The 20,704-nt window shown below is 36.4% G+C and overlaps 2 protein-coding genes across 3 annotated transcripts; one reads left to right on the forward strand and one right to left on the reverse strand.

Annotated features, from left to right (window-relative positions):
• Positions 1-12,415: 12,415 nt before the first annotated feature.
• On the reverse strand, positions 12,416-14,188 carry LOC141641035 (protein FAR1-RELATED SEQUENCE 5-like). The gene is made up of 2 exons (XM_074449713.1): positions 13,333-14,188; positions 12,416-13,092 (listed from the first exon to the last, which is right to left on the reverse strand). Exons 1-2 carry the CDS (start codon positions 14,186-14,188, stop codon positions 12,416-12,418), a joined length of 1,533 nt encoding a protein of 510 aa, XP_074305814.1.
• Positions 14,189-15,931: 1,743 nt separating this feature from the next.
• On the forward strand, positions 15,932-20,096 carry LOC141642832 (CDP-diacylglycerol--inositol 3-phosphatidyltransferase 1-like). 2 transcript variants are annotated; one of them, XM_074451772.1, is made up of 11 exons: positions 15,932-16,153; positions 16,832-16,902; positions 17,009-17,093; positions 17,193-17,242; positions 17,466-17,505; positions 17,753-17,797; positions 17,886-17,951; positions 18,034-18,148; positions 18,231-18,287; positions 18,403-18,501; positions 19,565-20,096. In XM_074451772.1, exons 2-11 carry the CDS (start codon positions 16,842-16,844, stop codon positions 19,622-19,624), a joined length of 678 nt encoding a protein of 225 aa, XP_074307873.1. In that variant the 5' UTR covers positions 15,932-16,153; positions 16,832-16,841; the 3' UTR covers positions 19,625-20,096. The 2 variants fall into 2 exon arrangements, with proteins under 2 accessions (XP_074307873.1, XP_074307874.1); XM_074451773.1 differs by having other exon boundaries at positions 15,954-16,153; positions 16,837-16,902.
• The last annotated feature ends 608 nt before the right edge of the window (positions 20,097-20,704 follow it).

Here is a 20,704-nt window from a genome sequence, read left to right on the forward strand (position 1 = left end):
AAGTATCTGTCATCTTGAACGTTTTGTCGAAATACACAAGAGGTTTGTCGGGCCGTAAAGAAGCAAATTAAATGGATGGGTGATGCACTCCATGCTGAATTGCTATTTGATAGACAATCAAGAAGAAGGAAAAAAAAATCAGCTCAAGCAGAGGCCAATCGCAAATCAAATGCAGAAGGTGGAAAAGCTTTAGGAACGCATACCATGGGCCGAATGAATTCTCTACTAGTGATGGAGAAATTAGTAAGTAACAAATTTATCATTATAAGTTACCATGTTTGATGCCCTCCCCATGATTAGTGTTCATTAAACCTAGAGCATATAGAGCCCCGCCTTCAGAATAAGGACTGGACATGATGAGGTTGGATTGTCTTAACTGATTCAGTTATCCGTTATGTTCCAGGTATCTATTGAGGCAGAAATTAGTGCCCTTCAATCTCAAGGTGAAACGGATATCAATAAAGATAAAATCTACCTTGAAAAATGCGGCTTTAATAAGAAAGGGTTAGTTTTTGGTACGAGCCGCACGCGAGCATTACTTTGAACGCTCGGCTCACTTGGAAGTAGAGAGTCCAACAATATCGACCAGGATTATTCGCCCGGAATACTACCTCGACTTGTGAGCAAGAATGTTGAAACTGAGCTCCGCAACAAAGTGCTCGAAGACAAAGTACAAAGAATGGAGGCGTTTCTACAAGCAGAGTTTGGGTCTGACTTTGACCCAAATTGTGATAGCAACCAGTTCCAAAATCGAGACGACTTCAATGATGATGGTGGAAGTGGCAACTCGACATCAATCCCAACTAATTAGCTAGATTACTCCATAATAGCTAGACAACGAAATTGCTTAGCAAATTACGTATGAATTTTTTTTGAGGATGTTTTCAATGTATGTACTCTTTTAAATTTGCTAAATGAACAATTCCAAGTTTCTATATTGTTGGCTTCTTTAAAGTTTATTGTTTAATTGTTTGATATCGTAACGAAATGAAAGAAAATGGATGCAGGAATGCTTGAATCTCCCATTTGTGTTTGTAACGGAAATTACAGGTTTTGTGACAGCTATCCATTAATTAAAAAAGTCAATGCATTTGTGTTTGCAACAGAAATTACAGGTTTTGTGACGGCTATCCATTAATTTAAAAAGTCAATTTGTTGACTTTTCCCTCTACTATGCAACGGAAAACATTTTTTTTGCAACGGAAATCCGTCTCATAATTGACCAAACAGGTGCCACGTGGACCTCATTTAAGCAACGGATCATTCGTTGCAAATAATATACGTCCGTTGCATAAAAATTAGCAACGCCGATCCGTTGCATATTTTTTCATTTGCAACGCCATATAAGCAACGCACCAGTTTGCAACGGATATCCGTTGCAAACTGTATATAAGCAACGGATTAGGGTTATTTCGCAACGGATTGGTCCGTTGCAAATAGGCCTTTTTCTTGTAGTGTAATTGGCTAGAGTCTTACAGATGACTGAATCTTGAAAACAATTATGATGCAGGATTTTGTTCTTGTGGATTCTTTCTGGAATGTTGTTGCTTTCCAAATACTTTAATTGTACATCAAGTTTTGATAAATTATTATTCCTATTACGTTCTAGCTTTTCTCATCGGAGTCTTGCTGTAAACATTTTCATTGCAAATAGTTGCGTTTTGTCTGGCATAGTCGCATCCTTTTGGCTTTGGGAACGAGCTCATCGTTGTATCAGATTACTTTTCCAGGCCGGAAAATGCTAATCTTGTACCTGGCGGGTGGTGGGCCCCTTGAAGTGGAATCTCAGAAACTTGTTCACTGGGAACTGAAATCGGATTCGCTGTTCATCGAGAAATCTTCTTACAAAAATAGAAAGTTGTCCATGAAATTCGGGAGTTATTTTTCACAAGAACTTGCAGAAGGCCTTCTTTCTCAAGAAAAATCGCTTTCTTGTAAATGATCTTGAGAAGATAATTCACCGGGACTTGTTTATGACTTTGAGGAGGATGCAGTTGAATTTCTAATTACTAGGGAGAACCTGGAGTTGGTCTCAGAAGACGAGAGGTTCCTTGATAGTGCATTTCCTTCTGATCAGCCTCTGGTGGAAGCGGGATCCAGTAAACGCTTTTGCCCATTAACCCCAATGCCTCGCTCTAAGAAACTTCGATGGTAATCAGAGGTAATCCTTATAGGTCTGAGATACAAATTTACATATCTGAAATTGAACTAACTTTTAATGATGTCTATACGACTATACACTACTCGTATGTCATTAGTCACATTAATCTAAAATTATGTGTGAGCGTTCTACAACAAGGTGCCAGAAAACATATATTATGCGTTAACTCAGTAAATTTAGCTCTAGATTTAAGCTATTTATTTAAGCTATTTCATCTATACGATCAAATTATTTGTATCTTTATCTCAAATGCGAACTCTAACATCTTTTGCAGACGTTGGTGCTCTGGATTCAAGCATGTATATAGGTGCAGCTGGACGTTGGGAGGTTATGATATTTTGGTTGTGAATAAACTGTCAATCCTGTCAGTAGCTTGGCTCGAATGCAACTCTCTTAACTCATCCCGCGGCAGCGTGTGTTGAACTTTTGCCGGCTCCTATCCATTGTACATGTTGGTCACATATTGTTATATTGTAGTACTACTTTTATGTAGGTTATGAACTGCAATGGCACGAGATAAGGAAGCTAGTAGTTTGTAGTATAAAAAGAAACTCTTGTTGTAGCTCACTGTCATGGTTTTACAATATTATCTCAGTTCGCCCTGGGTTCGATGTATTGTCTCCTATTTTATCCGTTATGTGCTTTATCCATCCCGCTCTAATCGTTTTATTTTACTAGTACTATGCTTTCTCAAAGCGGATCGTGTAGTGATCTGTGACCAAATCTCTTGTTTTCTGAACTTTTAGTTTTATGCAACTGTTTTTTTGAATTTGTTTTAAGAGTGAATGGTTGTTCAGACATTCAGTGGTTCTATTGCATTAATCATGTCAGAAAGTTTCTGTTTGATTTGTTTCTGCATTTCATCAGTGTGATGAGTTCTGGTAATACATGAACTTGAGAACAGGAAATTATCAGGACTGGCCGACTCGCGACTGATACTGTGATACAATAACAGGAATTTGTCCTCACTGTTAATGAGTTATTCCCAGGAAAGCAATAGTGTGAGTGCACACAAGGTGTTTGATAAAATTCCCGAACCAAAGTGACACCAGAATAACATCACAATAATACCAGAATAACCGCACAATAACATGCGGTAAAAAAAGAGTAAAAAAATCAAAGTCGTAAAAAAAAATCAAAGTGGCACCGGAATAACATCACAATAACACCAGAATAACGGCACAATAACATGCGGTAAAAAAGGGTAAAAAAATCAAAGTAGTAAAAAAAATCAAAGTAAAAAATCAAAGTGACATCGGAATAACATCACAATAACATCAGAATAACAGTAGAATAACAGCACAATAACACGTAAAAAAAAGAAAAAAAATCAAAGTCGTAAAAAAAATCAAAGTAACAGCAGAATAACATCACAATAACAGCGGAATAACAATAACATGAGGGGAAAAAAAGAGAAAAAAAATCAAAGTCGTTAAAAAAATCAAAGTGGCACCGGAATAATATCACAATAACACCAAAATAACAGGACAATAACATGCGTAAAAAAAAAGAGTAAAAAAATCAAAGTAGTAAAAAAATCAAAGTAAAAAAATCAAAGTGACATCGGAATAACATCACAATAACAGCAGAATAACAGTATAATAACAGCACAATAACACGGGTAAAAAAAAAGAAAAAAAAAATCAAAGTCGTAAAAAAAATCAAAATAACAGCAGAATAACATCACAATAACAGCGGAATAACAATAACATGTGGTAAAAAAAAGAGGAAAAAAATCAAAGTAAAAAAAGCACAATAATAGCATAATAACACGAGGTAAAAAAAAAGAGTAAAAAAAATTTCAAGTAAAAAAAATCTCGTACAAAAAGAAGAAGAAAAAAAGGGTAACATAATGAGAAAATTAGAGAAAAAATATAAGAGAAAAAAATCAAAGTTGTAAAAAAAAGCATAATAACACAAGGTAAAAAAAAAGAGAGAAAAAAAATTAAAGTAAAAAAAAAAGAGTAGCACTAGAAAAAAGAGAAAATAAGTAAATGACAGTAATTTTATATGACAAGTAATATTAGATCTTGGCCACTCATCTATAATTTAATCTAATGGCTGAGATTCACCCAACTCACAACTCACCATAAGAACCAAAATCACCAAATCCAATCTCTCTCTCTCTCTCTATATATATATATATATATAGATTTAGGATCCGGTAAGAACGATCACTCGGTGCAAACGGTGAGAACGACCTACATCAATAGGATTTTATAACAGATTTTATACGGTCTGCCTACTTTTTCTAATTTTCGCGGTTCATATATATTTGTGATATTTTTTCATTTTCTTCTCTCTCCTTTCATTTTTTTAGTTTCGTTCTTCTCTCTACCTTTTTTCCCCCAAATCACCATAAACCCTAATTTCTTCCCCAAATCATTTCATCGTCAATTTCCGGTGAATTAATTGTTGATAACGATGAACGATTATCATTCGTCTGCCGTTTTCTCGTTCTAATTTCCTTAATCGCTCTATTTCTATGAATTTCGCAAGTAATTTGGTATGATTTGATCTTCAACTTTTAGTTGTTAATGTCTATTTCTTCGATTTTTTGTTTTATTAAGCTGAGTTATCCTTTAATAAGCTGAATCTAACTTCGTCGTTGTCTTTCGAAATCATTAATGCAGGTTTACCCTAATTTCTTCCCCAAATCAGTTGTTCGTCAATTTGCGGTGAATTAATTGTTGATAACGATGATCGATTATCGTTCGTCTGCCGTTTTCTCGTTCTACTTTACTTAATCGCTCTATTTCTATGAACTTCGCAAGTATTTTGGTATGATTTGATCTTCAACTTTTAGTTGTTAATGCCTATTTCTTCGATTATTTGTTTTATTAAGCTGAAGTATCCTTTAATAAGTTGAATCTAACTTCGTCGTTGTCTTTCGAAATCATTAATGCAGGTTTATCTGCGGTACGGTTGAGATTCTGTTAATTAGGTATTTGTTATTACTGTCGTGCTTAATTTTAGGTTTATTTTTGTTTGTGTTCGGCTTATTCACTGATTTTATTTGATATTTACTTCCGTTCGGTTGCATGCAGGTTTTTGTTCTGTTTCAATTTAAGAGCATCGTCGTCTTGGTGTATTCTCAACTAGGTATTATATTTTCCCTGCTTTTTTTGTTCGATTTTACATTTTTTTTCCTCCGTTTTGCTGTGTTATCATTCTAAGTTTAACATGATTGTAGTTTTGAAGTTGTTCTTCCTGAAATTTGTGTTGTTTACAACCTTTTTTTTGTTGTTTTTTCTTGTTGAGCTAATTTTATGTGTATTTTCCACGTTATGTCCTTGTGTTTGCTTTCAGAATTAAGTTTGTGTGTGGTTTATCTGCCTTTTTTATACGTTTTAATGGTTCCGTATCAGCTAGGTACGTCACAACGGTTATCAGTCACACTATGTCAGTTGATAGGTACATTCATGTGGTTTGTTTGAATTAATGATATGTCCTACGTATTTGTGGCATTTTTGTATGCTTGGCATAAGGTGCTTGATATATGGTTTTTTTTTTTACTTTTTGTATTATTTTATTTATTTGTTTTTGTTTTTGTTTTGTTGTGTGTTTCAGTTGGGGTTTTACACTTAATGAGTATTTTAGGGTGTAGGTGCACTTTAATACGCGTTAATCACGTCTATTTAGCCCATACGTACGTTATTTTGAGTTTAATAACAATGAATGCATCAGTGCCCTTTCAAGAGGGTGACCACATCTGCATTTGTTCTGCAATTTATTTTTTTTCCGCTGTAATGTATCTGTGATGCCCTTGGTATGTAGGGAGAGTATTTTTTTCATGGATTGTTTGTGTGTTGATGTGAGTTTTGTTCATTTATGGAGTTATGTGTCAGTCAGGTACGTCAATACGGGGTTATATGTACGTTGAATGAGTTGCTGGATACGTTTTTTAGTTTATGTTGTGTGTATCAATGTACCTATGCATATTGTTTCTGCCGACGTTTTTCATGGCTTGTTTTTGTTTAGCTTGATCATTTTCAATGAGGCTACTATGTGTTTTGCACCGTGAGATATAGGTTCAGTTTATCACATATGTTCATACGCATTTGTTGTTTGTTAGGTACATTGATTACATTGGCATCCACATTTTTTATGATTACAGGTGTCATTATGAAGAGAACACGTTCAGAAACGTGAGCACTAGACGGAGCAGGGACAAGCAGACATCAAGAAGTCCCTGTCACAAGTATGCAACAAGCTGGATGTGATCCTTCTGAAGATTTTCCGGTATTGAAAACAAGGATGAGTCCTAGCGGTCTTCTAAATTTCATCAATAGTCGCCTCTCCGACAATCAAATCTCAGACATTCAAGAGATGGGCTTTGGCGGTATCCTGTGCCTTAAAACGGATATGCTTCCCAGGCAGTTAGCACACTGGCTTGTCTCAGGTTTTGATCCATTCACGTCTTCCCTCTTAAACAACCAGCTGCCTATTCGCGATGAAGATGTTCATCTTGCCACGGGGTTACCTATGGGTGAGGTAGAAATAGTGCAAGCGACTCGTTTTGATCAGACCGAGGTGTTTGTAGAGATAGTTAATGCATGGAAGTCTCAGTTTGAAGGTGTTGACAAAGTTACCAACACCCACATATTGCATAAGATGGCTGAACAGAGATAAGGTGGGGACGATTTCAAGAGAAATTTTATCGTATATGTTGTGTCTGCGTTTCTTATGGGAATTAAGGGAAGTGTTCCAAGTGTGCGAATACTCAAGTGTTTGAGCGATGTCTCCTTGATTCCAAAACTGAGATGGTGCGATTTTACCCGAAGAAACTTAATTGCAAGTGTCGAACAGTGGAGAGATGAGAAGGAGAAGGAGGCCAATGGGAGCTGCAAGAAGATCTATAAAGGTCCTATAATGGTTTTAATTTTCATTTACCTCGATAGGATGGTTTTTAAGGCTAGATCAGTTAAGCGGGTGTTCCCAACATTATGTACATGGACGAAGGAAGCGATATCTTTGAGGATATCTAAAGAGAAAAGGGAAGCTCATCGGTTTGGTTCTGGTTTCATTGATACGCAGTTGGTAAAGCACCCAGATTGCTTTGGTCCTGGGTATGTGGAGAGCCGTGGCGAAAAAAGACCGATGTTGTGTCCGAGGATGATGATATTGTTGGAAATGATGAGGATGATGCGGTGACAACAATGGACGTGATGGGCACGATGCCAACGCATCACATGTCGGTTCTTGCATTGAAACGCTGGCAAGCACAAATAAAGCCCTTGCTCGCATTTCATAATTTTGCAGATTCTATTAATACTGCCAAGCGTATAATGCCGAATTCTGCAGTTGTTTGTCAGCTGTCCGCCATGGCAGACTCTCTACTGGGGGGTTTCCAGTTAACACCACCTATTGTACCTGAAGATGAGGTTTGGGACAAAAGTGGATCGCGGACGAGGTGGCCCAGTTGTTGGTAGCAATGACATGCGCACTAATGAATCTGCTGCTGCTCCGGGTTCATGTGCAGATTCACGCACTGTTAAGGAGACGCCTGCTACATGGGGTAGGTCAGCCTCCGAGGTTCATTGCGGTCGTGTTCCATCTACACCAGAAGGCAGCAATGACGACCCTTGTTGGAACGATCCTACCTTTGTGGCAGCGGCCATCGCGTTGGGTAACGCGTTCAACAAGGATCCAGTGGATGTACCTGTACCAAAGAAAAGTCGAGTTGCTCCTGAGTTCCCGAACTTCAACCTATTTCAATCTCAAGATAAATCGCAGCCTGCTGGTTCTCCGGACTGTCCTAATGCACCTGTTGTTCCCCCCCCGGTCTGCTGCTCCTAATGCACCTGTTGTTTCTTCCGACTGTCCTAATGCACCTGTTGAATCAGTTCACGTAGTCCACCATGCTGCCAACATAGAGAACAAGAGAGACGTAGTTGTTCCAAATGTATACAAGTCACCCTTTATTCAAAGGAATATATCTATGTTTTTCGAATTGAGCCAACCGGGAGAAAGATGTTTCTGACTTGGTTTTTGAGGAGGGATCTGATGAAAGGTATTTATAATCTTTTTTTTTACAACCTATTTCAATCTCAAGTTAAATGTTTAATCGTGATCAGTTTGTGGGGTAATTCTTTAATATATCAGAACGTATCTATATTTTTTGTTTAATGTTTCGATTGTCTTGTTATTTTCAAATGAGGTATTGTTCGGAATCGTTTGTTCCAAATAAGAAGATACGATTTAATGTCCTTCATCTCAGACACAAAGATTTCTACAAATGTGATAAATGCATGGGCTAATATATTGAACAAGCGAGAGGAGTTAAAAGCTGCCTCATCCCCTTTGCGTTTATACACTTTTGTTACTCATAATGTAAGTTATCCTATGATTGATCTATGTTTGTTTTAACCTTTAGTTTTAATCAATGATGTGTTTTCCTATATAGATATTCTTGCATTAATATGCTATCGTCCTACCTGACTTTATTATTGTTGTTAAATATGTTTAACTTCAGGGAATTAAATGTGAAAATATAACCGAATACGATAAAGTCAAACTGGTGAGCTTCAACTATGTCTTTTTTATTTTTAGTAGCATTCGTCAGTTTTGTCCATTTTATGTTTCCACTAAGGCTGATATATGTGTTTCAAAACCAGATGTTGTTCCCATTTACACTCCGTGAGCCGCATCTGATTTGTGTCAACATGGTGTCCCGAAAGATTGAAGTCATTCATCCTATGCTTCCTAAATCAGTAGACTTCTCTGATTCTGTCCGCATGGTGGTGAGAATATGATTTTGCACATACCAGTTCACTTTGTCAAACGTTGGATTTAGTTTTCTTCACGCCGTTAATGTTTCTTATGGTAATCTGACTTTTTCAGAGGGATTTTGTTCGAAGTGACATGACCCCTAAATCATCCAGATTTAAGGCAGTCCAGTTTTTCTCATGTGAAGAATTCGTCCCCAAAACGCATGTGATTGACGTCGTGGACGATGGCATTTATCTGATGTGTTACATGGACAGATATATACGGGGTGCCGCCAAATGCTCAAAACTCAGATCATAAATGTAAGATACGTCCTTTTTTGTCTATGTACGTTTAGTAAATAAGTAATCACAACTTTCTCATTAACAAGTTTTACACATATTGAATCATCCAGTCTAGATCGTGGGTGCAATTGGCAAGATCCTTCTTAAACGAGAAGATGAAGTCTTGTTTTTTTTTTTGTCGTGCCCTCGTAACGAATTATCAAAACAAGTGTTGATGGTCATGAAGCGTCTCGGCTCAACAAACTGGGCAAGCACCCATATTTTTCTTTTTCTTCTTTTTTTTTTCTTTTTTGTTTGCAAGTGATCGTTAATCTTACTAATGATATTTTCCTTCTTCGTTTTTTTTAAAGGAAACAAGCGGCTGTACAGGAAGTGGAATATACTGATACGCACCTGTTAGACTACGTGTTCCTTCTACGTGCGGGAGAATCAGCTAAAAAGTAATGTTTCATCCTTTTTAGCATGTTTACCTTGTCAACTTTATATGCGTTGTTAGAAATAGCACATACTGAGCTTTTTTGTTGGCGTATACGTTATTTTTGTAGTGACGTAGTCGTCGAGTCAAGCTTCGGGCAAGTAACAAAAGAGGGCATGTGCTCTCTGAAACCTCGGAAATGGGTTGTGGATATGGTATGGTCACTTCTTAATTTTCATACGTGTTTCTTTCTATTTTATGTAGTATAGAACAACACTCGTTTTTTCAATTTAGGTGCTCGATATGTTCGGGATCTATTCAACTATGCTCAAGCCAGATTTGTTGTATATCCTATCTACCGCACGTGTGAGTGTTACCCTTTTCATCCGTGATTCACTTAATATTATCAGTTTGTATGTTTGACTTACTAATCGATATGTTTGTCTATTCTAGCATCTCAATCCTCAACGAGATAAAAACCTTGGTCGCAATTACATCAAAACATCATATATGCCTAAAGATGGGGTGTGTGTGAAAGCTGTAAGTATATTGTTCTGTCTTTTTTAAATGTGGGTATGTAACACACTGTATTTTTTGTATATGAAGATCAAACTCATTTCATTCATACCATACGTCTTGTAATTTTGTCAACAGATTTTTATACCCATCATTGATAACGAATACTGGTTTCTTATCGTGTGTGATCTGGAGATGAAGACGAACTATATTCTGAACTCACTACGTCCTAAGGATATCCGGGCTGACACTGTACTTGCTGCGGAAGTGGTATATTTTTTTAAATATTATAAATGTTTTCGTTCAGATCATGCTTTCCTTAATGATTCATAACTAATAGGTTCAATGTATCATTTTGTTCTAGGTTAGTAATGTCTTCCAGATCTTATGCCGGTCCAAAGGGTACAAGCATCTTGTAGGGGTGCCTCTAGCTAAGTTTTCGACCCTGATTGTTCCTCAACAGCAAAATCTGTAAGTACACATCTTTTTTTATTTACTTAACACCTGTGTATGTCACACTAAGTCAGTTGCTAGGTACATTTAATGCAGTATGTGCGTCGCGACGATATGTCCCATGTTTTTATTTGATTTTTGTATGCTGGACATGAGGTTTTTGTGCACGGATGATATAGTAAGGCCGCCTGTGTTGGTACTTATTTTAGTTTTGTTTGGTGAAGGTTTGATTGCGGCGTTTATGTTCTCAAGTGGTTAGAAGCTGGACGCAACCGAGATCTGTGGGAAGACAAGAGCAACTTCAAGGCGTTGGCTGCATATTGGAAGGACGTCGCGCTCAAATTGTTACGTTGGCAGGAGAACAAGCGTAAGGTATCCAAAATTAATCTCATTTTTCATTTGTCTTTATCGTTAGTTTTAACTGATCACATCTATTTAAGTACAAGGTTTACATCGTTTTTTTCTCATGTCTGATATATAGGTTTACTAAAAGTCATGGAAGCGGCTTTGCGTTTGGCAGGATTGTGGCTGACATGTAGGCTTAGTAAAAGTTATGTACATCTTATGGACTTTGTGATGGTATAATTGGGGTTATGTTGCATTGTATTAACTTCGTTTACGGTTGTCTGAGTATCTGGTTATCTAAGTACAAGGCGTCTTTTGAAACGCCTTTGGTTCATGTTGTTTTCATCTGTGGCATCCGGTTGGTTATGGAATCATGATAGTTTTGACAGTTTGTAATGGAAGGGCATCGCCCCTACTTTTTGTGGATAATATGTAGGATATGCATCCCATTCCGTCTGTTTGTGTTTAGACAAATGGTGGTGTCTATGTGGCAATGGGCTAGGAATTGGGCAACCTCTTTCTTTTGCTATGTGGCAATGGTCTGATAAATTAATCGTCATACAATATTACACTACTAAGTACGCTCATCATGTATAACATGTGCAACAATCGTGTTAATATACACGCTTGTTTACTTTTGCACATAGACACAAGCACACAACATCAATCGTGATAACATATTAATAATATATACTTACACAACCCACCAACAACCGAATATTTTTTTTTAGTGTCATACAATATCAATCGTGTCTAATGAAATCATCAGGTAATAGATAATTAGATGTCATACAATATTAGGATTTTGTCTATGGAACTTAAATTCGCGAATCATTGTTTATTAATATTTTACGCTGCTTTTTTACACAAATAATACTAATAGGTACGATTTTCATGTAAAACATGTGCAACAGTCATGTTAATATTCACGCTTTTTGTCTCTTGCACATAGTTAGGAAATCATCAGTTATTGGACAATAGCTGAAAGTTTACTTTTTACCAATTCACATATCAAAAAACGAGCAGATTCATTAGCTCTTAATATCAAAAACTCAAGCCTTCAATAAACTTTCACTTGTATATGTTAATACAAGTGTTTCCATTCATAATCCTGATAGATACACTTTCAGCCTTGCCAGATGCACATATAATCCATGTAGATACGCTAGTATCTTGTGATATACGAATAATAAAAAATAAAAGACATACAAAGGAAAAAAAATAATAATAAAGATCAAAATAAAAAATGTTCAATAATCCCATATAACAGCTCAAAAATGAAGTCTCAAATCCTCCCGCCATTATTCATTATATTTGTGTATGTGATCCGCAACTCTTTTCGTTGTTCATTCCTTAAACGAAAAAAAGGCTATAAAACATTAAAGGTTACAAATTTTATTAGATACAACAATACTATTCCTTAATTAAGTACCAACTAAACAAATTCAATCTGCTATCAGTATTCTCTAATAATGAATGCACCAAAATTAATAGCGTACCTGTATCATGGAATCATACTCTCCCAGGACAATTCCGACTATCATGGAATCCTAATTCTCCGCAAGCATTGCATTTCCTGGGCGCTTTCTTCTGTTCTTTTGTAGCTTGTTCCTTTTGGGACATCATTCTTTTTTCAGACCCTTTTGTTTTTGACTGAATAGGAGGTAAGACAACCACTTCCTTTGGTATTTTTGTTCCTAAGAGCATCTCAAGTTCCCTATTCTTGTTTCTCAGCCTATCACCTGTGTTACTACTACTACTACATTCTGACGTACTGGTTTGTGCGCTAATCTTGTCTTTAAAACCTTTCAAAATGCCCGGCAATTCATCAACATACTCAGGTTTTTGTTCAGCGAGCGTCACACACGAGAACACCTCGGACCATAAGGTACCAATTTTGTGCCGTCTAACATCTAATGAGTTACAATCTTCAATTAAAGTATATGGCACATTATTACAAATCGGCTGACATGTTGCCAATTTGCTCCACCTACTTAACAGATATTGATCTGGAACATTGTCAAGGCCTTGTTCTTTCAACACGTAAAGCGCATGACGACACAAAATTCCATGTCTCTCGAACTTTTTACAGGTGCAGTTCACTTTCATTTCGTCAGAGATAAAGTTAACATAGTAAACCTTGTCTTTTTCACGATCAATAATGGGGATGCTGTCACTGGTAGTAACCCCTAAAATTTTAACACCACAGGTGAAACAAGCAGCCACTCACTCGTTTTTAAATTCAGAAAATATCACTGGGGTGTAGAACTCAGAAGCGTGTTTTTCCAAAGGGTGAGGCGTTTCTAGATCAGGGAATGAGTTTTTTTACTCGGCTATTAATTTGGACTGTTTCCATCGTTGAGCGTCCATAGCACTTTCAAACCTCATAAGAAACTCAACCAAAGTTAAGTTTGGGTTCATGAAATTACCGAAAAAGCTATTCTCGGACTCAGACCTGGACGTGGTTCTCATTAGTCCACCCATAAATAAATCCCTGAAATATGCTGGGATCCAAGAAGCCCTTTCGTCAAACATCGTATCTAACCATTCATTGTCGGTCAGCCCGTATGAGGATATAACCGAGCACCACCGTTCCTCAAACTCAGACGGTTCGATATCTTCTGCCCAAACACAGGACCACAACTCTTTCATGAAGTTAGTTTTTCGATATAGCGTAGTTCCGATCTTGTCTGGCAGCTTTTTCATGATATGCCACATGCAATATCTGTGTTGAGTTTTGTCCCCGAACACTGTTTTAACCCCTGCTTTTATGCCTCTATCTTGATCAGTAATTATGCACACAGGATACTTATTGCTCATTGCGCTCAGAAAATTCCGAAACAACCATACGAAATCATCATCAGTCTCTTTCCTTATAAGTCCTGCTCCAAATGTCACACATTTTTTGTGATGGTCAACCCCCGTGAAAGGTGCAAATATCATTTTATATGTGTTCATATTAAACGTCGTGTCAAAAGACGTCATATCACCAAAGAGACTGTAATTCTTTATAGCTATAGGGTCAAACCAACAAACCCTAGATAGTCGACCACGATCGTCAACATCAAAATCAAAGTAGTACGAACTACACATGACTTTTTTGTTCATGAAATTTTCAATCATCATTTGCGCGTCATACCCTTTAATAAATTTCTTCACATTCCTCCAAAAAATTTTGAAGTCCTCGAGTGATGCCCCTACATTTTGATACCCTTTCACGTACTCTTTGAACATCCTAAAGCTTTGCACAGGCCCCTTATTCACTTTAGAATTCTCAACAATCATGGTTTTATGTATAAGGGTTAATTCTCGTGACTCGGTCAAATGCACCACGGTGTTTGGTGTTGAGAGGAGGTGGGTGTGACCTTCATGAAAGTCAACAATCACATATTGTCCTTTTTCATTTCTTCGAAAAAAAATCTTTGCATTACATAAAATTCTAGTTCTCTGTCTCTTTTTTACCTTCCCTCTAGGCTTACTTTCTCCAGCCTTACTGCACACACAGTACTTAGTCATGACAACCCCGTCTATGTTTCGTTGCGTCGACTTCCTCATTTTAAAACCAGAATTAGCAGCATAAGCCTTAAATTATAGAATTCTAGCCCATCCTCTAGTTTATCAAAGATCATACCCAAAACAGGCTTCAATTCTGGCGCACATACAGGTATTCTTTCCTTTGGGGTTGTCTCGATGATTGGTGAGCCTGCATCTATGCACGCTACACAGTAGAACAGTATGGGTATAAGCAGCGAGTTCAAATAACTGATGCACATCAAATATAATTTTCAGGTACGCTAATTTAGTCAAAAGCACAAAATCAATTAGAAATCAAAAAACCACAGAAATTAACACAGAAATTTGTGCCTGACCGCTGACATATCGTATTTTTCATTACTGACTACTTAACGTAGACATCAAGATACACCAATCACGTCTAATAATTTCATCATAGGCAGAAAGTCAAATGCTTATTATGACACGAATCAGTATATCCCTTAATTATAATTCTAGATACGCTGCTGAAAAACACAAACGCATCAACTATACTAATGGATACGATATTCATATACGCCGGTTAATTAAGGGCGGTTTCGTTTCTTCTACCAGGGACGTTTTCCATATAAGGCAATTACATCAATTATACTATTATACATGCTATTGAACTAAACAAAATACATGTAGACAACAGTGCATAAGAAACATGATCAGCAAGTGTAATAATCAACTCTAAAACAAATTGCATATCACATACACTAACCAGGCCAGGTAAGACAACCTGTTCATATCCATCAGACTCATCAATTTATAATACCAATCAGGCTAATGAAACATGAGCAGCAAGCGTAATAATCTGTCTTCCTATGTTTAAATTAGTATGAAAACGCATCAAAATGATCAATAGATACATCAATCAGACGATTTTATTGAAACGATTTTTAAAAAAGGCTATCTCAACGATTTGCGATGTACATACCTAGATGAGATGATGATGACGCGATATCATTGCTAACAGCTGGAACAATCGCATCAGTATGTTCCCCCAAATCGCTAGAACCCTCAACATCCATAATTTTCTATGATTGAACTAACTTTGGAATACCAATCGAAATCACAAAATCGATTGTTCATGCATCAATCACACCAAATCAATCAGAAAAATATTATAACCGTACATCCATTAGATGATCAACGCCATTGATTATGATCAATTTCGTCGATTTTGGCGGCTGTAGTTGGATTGTTTTCGCGGAATTTTCTATGTTTTTCGCGGAAATATTTGTTTTGATTTGGGGGAAAAGTTTTGGAAAGTAGAGAGAGAAAGAGATTTTTTGGATTTTTTTGTCAAACAGTCAGGTTAGTCGCGTCGTAGGATTCTTTGTTTAAACTACTATCAGAGGCCGTTACTCACCGTTTCAGACCGAGAGTGATCGTTACCGGGATCCCATTATATATATATATATATATATATATATATATATATATATATATATATATATATATATATATATATATACGGAGTATATATATATATAAGATATCAGTGTAAAGTGAGATTTTGTGAACCCCCAAATTGGGATTTGACTGGCAACTCCGAAAAATAAATCCCCGAGTAGCACAGCAGGACAAAACCAGAAGAAATTGAAAACCCAAGATCCAACGTCGTCCGTCGTCTACTCACGCTTCCTCTTCCAGTCATCCCTTTTCCGCCGGAGTCCGGCAATCCTCTATCAGCTCCGGCGTCTTTTTACTGTAATTATTTATTTATTTATTTATTTATTTATTACTTATTTGATTCGTTTCTGATTTTTAGTGTTGTATTGTTCTAACCGGAATTGATGTTAATCTAAGTATGTATAATGTGCGGCAAATATAATTTGTGAATTGAAGCAGTTTTGGTTAACTGTTTTAAATTTCGTGATACTGCCAACTTCTGTTCCTAATTTTGTCTTCCTTCCCATTTTAACTTTCCTGAATTCAATAAGTCAAAAGTTTCTGTCCAAGGGCGTATGGCTTTCGCCATTCAGCTCAATTAGATTCATTGTAGCTATGATGGATTTCAAGTGCATGACGATGATAACCATGACAACAATTATAGTATGCTTTTATTAGATGACGGGCATAAAATTTCCTATCCTAGTAGAGATCAATGACTAGTTTCGTTTATGAATGATTGATATATACCCATGAGTCATGACCACCTTAATACCAGTATTTTATTGAAGCCAAAGGACATAGTTAAGAGACTGTATGTATTCACCTCCCCTTTAACTCTGCAAAACAGAACAGACTTTATTTCTATGATTACTTTTATTTGATTCACAAGTAGATGGATGTTTCCCATTTTACCTTTTCCTATGAAATCTACTATGCATTATAGGGTTAACTGTATTCTTTTCTTGTAATACGCCATATTGAATCGTCTGGCAGAATAGGCAAAATGGTTGACTCGTCAAAGCCAAAAATGTCTACAATATACCTTTATGTACCTAACATAATCGGTGAGTTTGCTTATATGATCTATTGCTTTATTCATTTTAGATTGTTCCCATTTTTTTGTATAATTGTATATTAAATGGTGAGTTGACGTCATGTTTGATGATGCAGGGTACATCAGAGTATTAATGAACTGTGTTGCCTTTGCTTTATGTTTCTCTCATAAACACATTTTTGCTGTTCTATATTTTGTAAGGTAGGTAGTTATTGCATCTGTTTCGAATATGCGTTTATTTAAGTTTATGATCTTCTTCAAGTGAATTTTGGATTATTAAAGTTTCAACCTTGTTGACAGCTTTGTTTGTGACGGCATTGATGGTTGGTTTGCCCGGAAACTCAATCAAGGTATGACTGTTGTCTGCCTACATATTACTCCGTTTTTAAAGGAAAATCTTGTTCAGAATTTGAAATGTTCCATAAAGGCCTAAATATATTTAAACTTGGATTTATAGATGTGTTTGTTTAGTAACGTTATAACGAAATACATTTTTATTGCAACTAAAGAGTTGAGCTAATTTAATTGTACTTTGCTTTACTTGCTTTGACTTTCACCTCGTTCTTTGTCCAGTATCGACTCTTGGTGCTGTTTTGGACATGGTTACAGACAGGTGAGCCTCTTCCATAGTTTGTTCTTCTTCTTTGATACTACCTCGTGGATGCTAAGACGTAGTGTATTCTCTTTCTATATTTATGTTGTTGGGCAAAAACTTATTAACTCAAAAACTGTGCTTGTATCTTGTTGCTAAAGATGTTTCTTCATTCAAATGATAGTTCGACATCCTCAGTCACATGTTGCTAATCCTCTCTATTTTTAATAGCATAATCTTGAGCTAATGAATACATTGACCATTACAGAATTAGCACTGCGTGTCTTTTGGTGTTACTGTCTCAAATATACAGGTAGGTTGAGGTTTTATCACATTTCTTATTGTCGTATTTTTCAATGCATTGACATGTATATAATGATTGTGTGATCAATTACATGCAGACCGGGTTTAATTTTCTTATCACTGCTCGCTTTGGATATTGCTAGCCATTGGTTTCAAATGTACAGGTATTGATGTTCATCTATTAAACACCACTTCTATCACACCATTTCCTTCATTTTGAAATTTATGATTCTCTTCTGGTTGAAGTACTTTTTTGTCGGGGAAGGCTACCCATAAAGATGTGAAAGACAGTTCAAGTTGGCTTTTCAGAGCATATTATGGAAACCGGATGTTTATGGCATTCTGTTGTGTCTCATGTGAGGTACTGAGACTTTCTTATGTTAGACAGCTTAAGAAGTTTTAACGCTCATATTTGCTGTATATTTAATGTTCCAAATTCTCAGGTTCTCTACATAATTCTCTTCCTTCTGGCAAAGAGTCAAAGTGAAGATGTTATTGATGTGAGATTTGTTTTCATAACTCTTCAAATTCCATTTGTATCTTAAGATTAGAGAAAATGGTACCCTTCTTAAAGAGAACTCTGTTTATCATGGCACGTCGTCGTCTTTTCTGCAGGTTGTAGTTTCTTCAGCAAGAGAAAGTTTGTCGCTCTTTATTTTAGAAGCTTTAGTTCTGTTTGGGTGGGCAGTTAAACAATCAATCAATGTCATTCAGGTATGAGTTCTCCTGATTTTTCATTTTATCTACATATGTTGCCATTCTTATATAATCTTTTACTGTAGAGTTTGCTGAAGTCATAGCTCATAAAGTTCCTGTTATTAGATACTGTAGTTTGGTGATTAGTGAATAACATCATTTGATATTCAGAAACTCAAGGATTTGACTCGACTTGTCCACGACTTTTTTTGTCTCATACTCTGACATACTAAATCTTACTCCCTCCATACCAGACCAATGGTAACATTGACTTTTTTGCACTATTCATGGTCGTCAGGAATCTTCGATATTATTCTTAATCTATAAGACAAAATATAGTCATGTGAGATCTTGTTTGATTTATCGTCATGGATGCTATAAAAATATCAAATTTTTATAATTTTTAATAATGTGTAACTAAAGATATTCACGTTGCAAAATGTGTCTCGACAAGTGTGAAAAAGTCAATGTTACCGTTGGTGTGGTATGAAGGGAGTAGATACTAATAAAAAATAGTCAATGCTAGAAATGGGGATAGATGTAAGTGGGGTAGATTTTTGTTTTTGTTTGATTGTAATCCATCATATGTGAAAAGCTTTCGCTAATATGGCAACTTCTAACTCGCTATCATCCTTTCTTTAGGAAAGCTTGGTCAGCATTCTATCTCTTATCCTTCCCTGAGGAAACTTCAGTAGTTTTACATAATAGCGGTAGATGATGCAATGATGCAGCCTGCATAGTAGTACTGCTTCTAAATAACTTTGGCTGGGTGTTGCATTTCGGACGCATAGTAGTATTTTGCTTCTACATAACTTTGGCTTTGGCAGGGTGTTGCAATAGTGGTAGCGGATGCAATGATCGATGCAGGTGTATTGCATTTTGTTATTACTTCTACATAACTTTGGCTGGGTGTTGCATGTTGGACACAATGAATAGGAAATTTCGGACAGAATGAAATTCCAACACTTCATTTAGGATAAAATCAAGCAAGTTTTTCCTGCATCAATTTGCTCATGAGCGTGAAAGCTTGCTTTTTCTTGCACATGTATTAATTAATTTTGATTTTTTCTTGTATTTGCAGCTAAAAACAGCTGCAGATGCGTGTGTCTTGTATGACATAAACAGAAAGCAGAAACAATGAATGATCCATGGTCGTAAGATAATTTGCTTCACTCTATACAAAACCCGTGAATGGGTCAAACCATGGTGTGTGCCCTGTTGTAAAAGTTCTTACGAGGAATTGGTCGATTGGAAAGTATGCTTAGAATTTGTTTGGATGGACCTCATCAGAGACCCGTCAAATACATATTTCTCCTTTTATATCGGTGCAGGAAATGCGCTCCCCAGCATTATTGCCATGGTGTGATGTCGATGTGGTACAAGTGTAACGCAGTTCCACAATCCTAGTTGTGAAATGACAAATGAACCTAAATCTGAGTTTATCATGTCATTTGGTTGACATTTTGTGTTTATGTTAGTCGTGAATGTCTTTTATCTTTATTCTTTTTTATTATTGCTGAATTATTAACACAATTCTTTACTCTACACAAGGGAAAATACTCACCAAGTAATCTTTATATTTGCTTTGCAATCTACATTGTTGACTTGTGACAGTGTTATGTTGTCAACAAAAGGCTTGATACAGGTCATTGAGTGTGTTGTTACGACCAGTTTGGGCGAAGTGATCCGAGTCTTAATCAATTGGCCCTTGTTAAATTGTGAGCATATGTTACAATTTACGATTATGATACCCAAAATAGGTTGGGGATGTATGAACAGTCAAAATATGAAGCTAATGTGTTTTGATGGACTGTTATTCTTTCCCCAAGACCGCAAACACACAGAGCGGGAGATGGAAGTCGGTCTTACGTTTCATTCATGACATATCTATGAGTCTGATAGGGCTGCTGTCTTCTGTTCTAGTTGATGACCCCCATCAATCGTAGGTTTCCTTGACTCCAGATTAATTTTGATTATTGAAGTTGGATTACGGAGCTAATTAGAAACAATTTGTTCGAGTTTGAAGAGGTATTTTTTTTTTTTTTTTTTTTTTTTTTGAGAGAGTGTGAAGCGGATCTTGTTCTAAAGATATCTATTGCCGAAAATAGTCGTTAATGCACTCAATAGCTGCTATTGATATGGTAGTAGGTTTGAGTGACTATCATGCGATTGTCTTTTGTCTTACGGCCCAACAATCATGAGGCTATTTGGAAGTTGAACT

The sequence above is a fragment of the Silene latifolia genome, chromosome 2, assembly GCF_048544455.1.
Source record: "Silene latifolia isolate original U9 population chromosome 2, ASM4854445v1, whole genome shotgun sequence".
Taxonomy (NCBI): domain Eukaryota; kingdom Viridiplantae; phylum Streptophyta; class Magnoliopsida; order Caryophyllales; family Caryophyllaceae; genus Silene; species Silene latifolia.